The sequence below is a fragment of the Coccinella septempunctata genome, chromosome X, assembly GCF_907165205.1.
Source record: "Coccinella septempunctata chromosome X, icCocSept1.1, whole genome shotgun sequence".
NCBI classification, from domain to species: Eukaryota; Metazoa; Arthropoda; class Insecta; order Coleoptera; family Coccinellidae; genus Coccinella; species Coccinella septempunctata.
In genome coordinates, this window is record NC_058198.1 from 14,752,888 (window position 1) to 14,757,164 (window position 4,277).

Sequence of the window (4,277 nt, forward strand, 5' to 3'; positions counted from 1 at the left end):
TCAGTGTGGAGAGACGACTCGCCTAATTATGCCGACGGTCCCAAGTATAACCGCCTTCTGCATCCATGTTATAGCGCTGTGAGGTAGCTGTAGTTCCTCCAAATGCGTAATAGTTTTCTTCAGCACTAGACCGTTCACGCTCATGATTAGTGGCACAATATCAACCTTTTTTAGCTTCCATAGATCTTTCATCTGCCAGGCTAGTGGAGCATATTTGCTAATTTTTTCCCCATAGGTCTTCATCATATTGTAATCTTGGGGAACTGCAAAGTCGATTATGGTGGCAGTCTTCTCATTCTTATTCCAGACCACCATATCCGGCCTATTATGTTCAACCCCCACATCAGTGATTACAGTGAGATCCCAATACACCTTGGTGTTATCATCCTCTAGTACAGGCACCGGCGTATACAAATGGTGCGGGGTGAAATGTTGGATCAGCTGTTTATTAAGGCAAAGCAGTTGGTGCACCACCTTCCCCATATTGTCGTGGCGGGAAAGGTATTGGGTTCCTGCGATAGTGGAGCATCCCGCTGACAGATGCTGCACTGTTTCCTCTGCGGCATTGCAAAGTCGGCATTTGGTTGTCTCGAGTTGCTTTTTCATGATGTGGTGGGTGTAGTTGCGTGTGGGAACCACCTGGTCCTGGATGGCAAAAATAGTTCCTTCTGTTTGTGGAAACAAGTATCCCTGTGTGAGGTAGGTATTCGACGCTGGTATATCCACATCATCTTGGTGTAAGCTTGTATAGAACCTCCCATGTAGTTGTTTTGCCTGCCATCTCTGCCTGAGCTCATCTAGCACATTTTCTTTTTCAGGTCTGTTTCCACTGATCGCTTCCTCCACAGGTGGGATCCCTTCCTGGTATGCTATCCATTGGTGAACTGGTAAGTATGTTTTATTGAAGCTCTTTCTAATATTTCTTCCTTCTTTCCAGCATGCATTCTCAACGGAGCTCAAGCCACGACCCCCCTCTTTACGAGGCAAGTACACTCTTTCTATGGCCGAGTTAGGATGAAGAAGGCCGAATTGTGTGAAGGTAGTTCTGATTTTTCTATCTATTTGTTGCAGGTCTGTCTTCGACCATGAGAGCACCCCAGCAGTATAGGTGAACGAAGGAATGGCCCAGATGTTGATCGCCATTATTTTGTTTTTTGATGAGAGCTGTGTTTTGAGGATAAGTTTTGTTCTTCTCATTAATTCAATTTTAGCATGTTCTTTGTTTTCTGATTGTTTTATTTCGAATGTTTGTTGTATTCCTAAATATTTATATCTGTCTTCTGTATTTAGGCTTTTTATTTCTTCACCACTTCTCATCCTTATATTCTCCTCCTCCACCATCTTTCCTCTTCTTATAATTAGTGATGCACACTTTTCTAAGCCGAACTTCATCCGGATGTCTTCGCTGAATGTCCTTACCAATTCCAAGAGTCCCTCCAGTTGTGCCCTTCCCCTCGCATACAGCTTCAGGTCATCCATATAGAAAAGATGAGAAAGCCTTGCTCGATCTGTGATCGAGTAACCATACGTTGACCTGTTTAGCATGCTGCTGAGGATGTTAAGAGCTAAGCAGAACCATGACGGGCTCAGGCTGTCGCCCTGAAAGATGCCTCTTCTGATCTCGATTTCAGCCGTTTCATACGGAGTCGATGTTTCCCCCAGAGTAAGTGTTGTTCGCCATGTAGTCATCAAAACCCTCAACATTTCGATTACACGTGGTTCCACCTTGTAAATTTCAAGAATTTCCAGCAACCATGAGTGTGGTACTGAATCGTAGGCCTTCTGGTAATCGATCCATGCCATGGCTAGGTTTTTTTGCCTTTTTTTTGCTTGTTTAGTTACTGCATTGTCAATCACCAAGAGTTCCTTACACCCGCGGCTTTTGCTTTTGCAGCCGTTCTGCTCCCATGCCATGATCTTATTGATGTTGAGGTGGGTGTTGATTTTGTGTGCAAGTCTGGACGTAATAATTTTGTATGCTGACGGCAGGCATGTTATTGGCCTATAGTTTTCCGGTTTCGAGAGATCTCCCTTCTTGGGTAGCATTATGGTAATGCCCTTTGTGAAATATTTGGGTATTGTGTTGGGATTCACGAGTGCCTTCTGCATTAGAGTGGCCATAATCTTGTGTGTAGAGGTCAGCGACTTCCACCAGTAATTGTGAATGCCATCAATGCCTGGCGAGGCCCAGTTTTTCATCCTTCTTACGCTATTTGTTATGTCCTCTTCAATGAACGCTACAGCTGACATTTCTTGTAGGTTCTGGTGTATATGCCTTTCAGTTGCAATCCAATTCGCCTGTGTATTGTGTGACACTGTATGAGACCAAATAGATGACCAATATTGTCTCATTTCTTCTTGGTTTGGGGGAGCGCTCTTTTCTATACTTGATCGTTCGTCTAGCTTCCTGAAGAACATTTTTTGGTTGTTCGCAAAGAGGTTGTTCTGTTGATACCTCAGAGTTCTTTTGTGGTATCTTCTGAGACGATTTCCCAAGGCTGCTAATTTTTGTTTCAGTTTCTCAACGTGTGTTTGCAGTTTAAGTTTGTAATGGTGGTCACTTTCCTTGAGGTTGATTCTTTGCAAATATTTCTTAAGCTTTTTCCGAACTTTCTTGCTCATCTGCTGGTTCAGCGCTACATGTATGATCCCTATCTCCTTTCTTAGGGTTGCAATTCTTGTTTCCATCCTTTTTTCCCATGGTGGTTTCTGGTACGGGCCTCTGTGGGTCTGTTGTCTTGTAGGTGTTTGTAAAATGAGATTTGCCACAGTTGCTGCACAGTAAACCTTGTGACAGAGTTCTTCCAGTTCTCCCGATTTAGCAATCGTCTCCTCTAGGGCTCTGTCAACCGCTTCCATAGTTCTCTTCGTTTCCGGGTTCAGTTTGATGCGCTCTATTCTTGGTCTTTTATCAATCGGTATGCCAGTCCATTTCATGCTTATTTCCTCAAATAAATTGAGTATCTCACGAGTTGACTCATCAAGCGGTGTCACTGGTTCTTGATGTTCATCTTCCCTCGCCAGCGATCTTATGCTTAGCCGTGGGGTGCTCGCCGAACCTTGAATACTCCTCCTGATATTTATGAGTCTGGATGTTGGAGACTGGACTAGTGCCTCGGATTTCAGCTTATCTAATTCGTCAGGAGCTAAAAGTTTTCTAGTTTTTATGTTTTTTATTTGAGCCAGCAGGTGTTTTCCGGTGAACGGTTTATCGGGATACAGCTCATTCCATTCTTCTGCAAGTTTTGCTGCATATTTCACTTTCTTTCTCTCTCCCTCCGTCACTTTGAAGTAAGCACTGATAAGACTCAGGTTCATTTCCCTGGTCCAGCGCTGCCTTCCCCGAGTTTGGTTGAGAAAAAAGAGTATTTCCATTCCACAAAAGAGTCGTTAAACCCTTAAAATTACTCGTATTATATATATATATATATATATATATATAATACGAGTAATTTTAAGGGTTTAACGACTCTTTTGTGGAATGGAAATACTCTTTTTTCTCAACCAAGCTTTCGCAATTATTTTATTGCTTCTTCAGGGTTTCTACAATATAAAATACAAAGATCAATTTAATATAAAAACATTTCTTTTTTAAAATTACCGAAAGTGAGGTTAAACGTTTCACTGACTTCAACAACGCTCTGGCAATACATGCCCAAATTCTAAATCACAAAGCAGATATCGAAAATGTAAAAATTTTGAAAACGGAAAATAATTATCAAAAACGACTAATACATGAGATGATAAAAATAAGAAAAAAAATGGAAATACAATGAATAAAAAAAGTGACACTAATAATTTGAGCAATATGTACAGCTATTTACTGGAAATGAGACTGAACAGGAGCCGGGAAGCAGACGTTGGATGATGAAGAAGAACTGTTTGACAAGAAATTGTGGTTTGTGTATTCTGTGATCATGACATTGAAATTTACAAATGTTAAATGCGACGTAATAGAGTGAGAGTTATAAAAGAAATTTGGACAAATAAATTGAAATTGACTGAATAAAAAATAGATATACATGACGAAAAAACGAAAAATAAGTTCTGTCTGTACTACTTGTAGTCGAAGTATGTTATGCGTTGTTGAAGTCAGTGAAACGTTTAACCTCACTTTCGGTAATTTTAAAAAAGAAATGTTTTTATATTAAATTGATCTTTGTATTTTATATTGTAGAAACCCTGAAGAAGCAATAAAATAATTGCGAGAGCTTGGTTGAGAAAAAAGAGTATTTCCATTCCACAAAAGAGTCGTTAAACCCTTAAAATTACTCGTA

The 4,277-nt window shown here is 40.7% G+C and overlaps 1 protein-coding gene across 1 annotated transcript; it reads right to left on the reverse strand.

The window, feature by feature from the left end:
• Positions 1-3,318, reverse strand: LOC123322268. The gene has a single exon (XM_044910211.1). The coding sequence runs from the start codon at positions 3,316-3,318 to the stop codon at positions 1-3; it is 3,318 nt and encodes a 1,105-aa protein (XP_044766146.1).
• Between the last annotated feature and the right edge of the window lie 959 nt (positions 3,319-4,277).

What these genes read in the sequence shown, in the direction of transcription:
- LOC123322268 (XM_044910211.1), bottom strand. Translation starts at nt 3,318, where the DNA reads ATGAACCTGAGTCTTATCAGTGCTTACTTCAAAGTGACGGAGGGAGAG.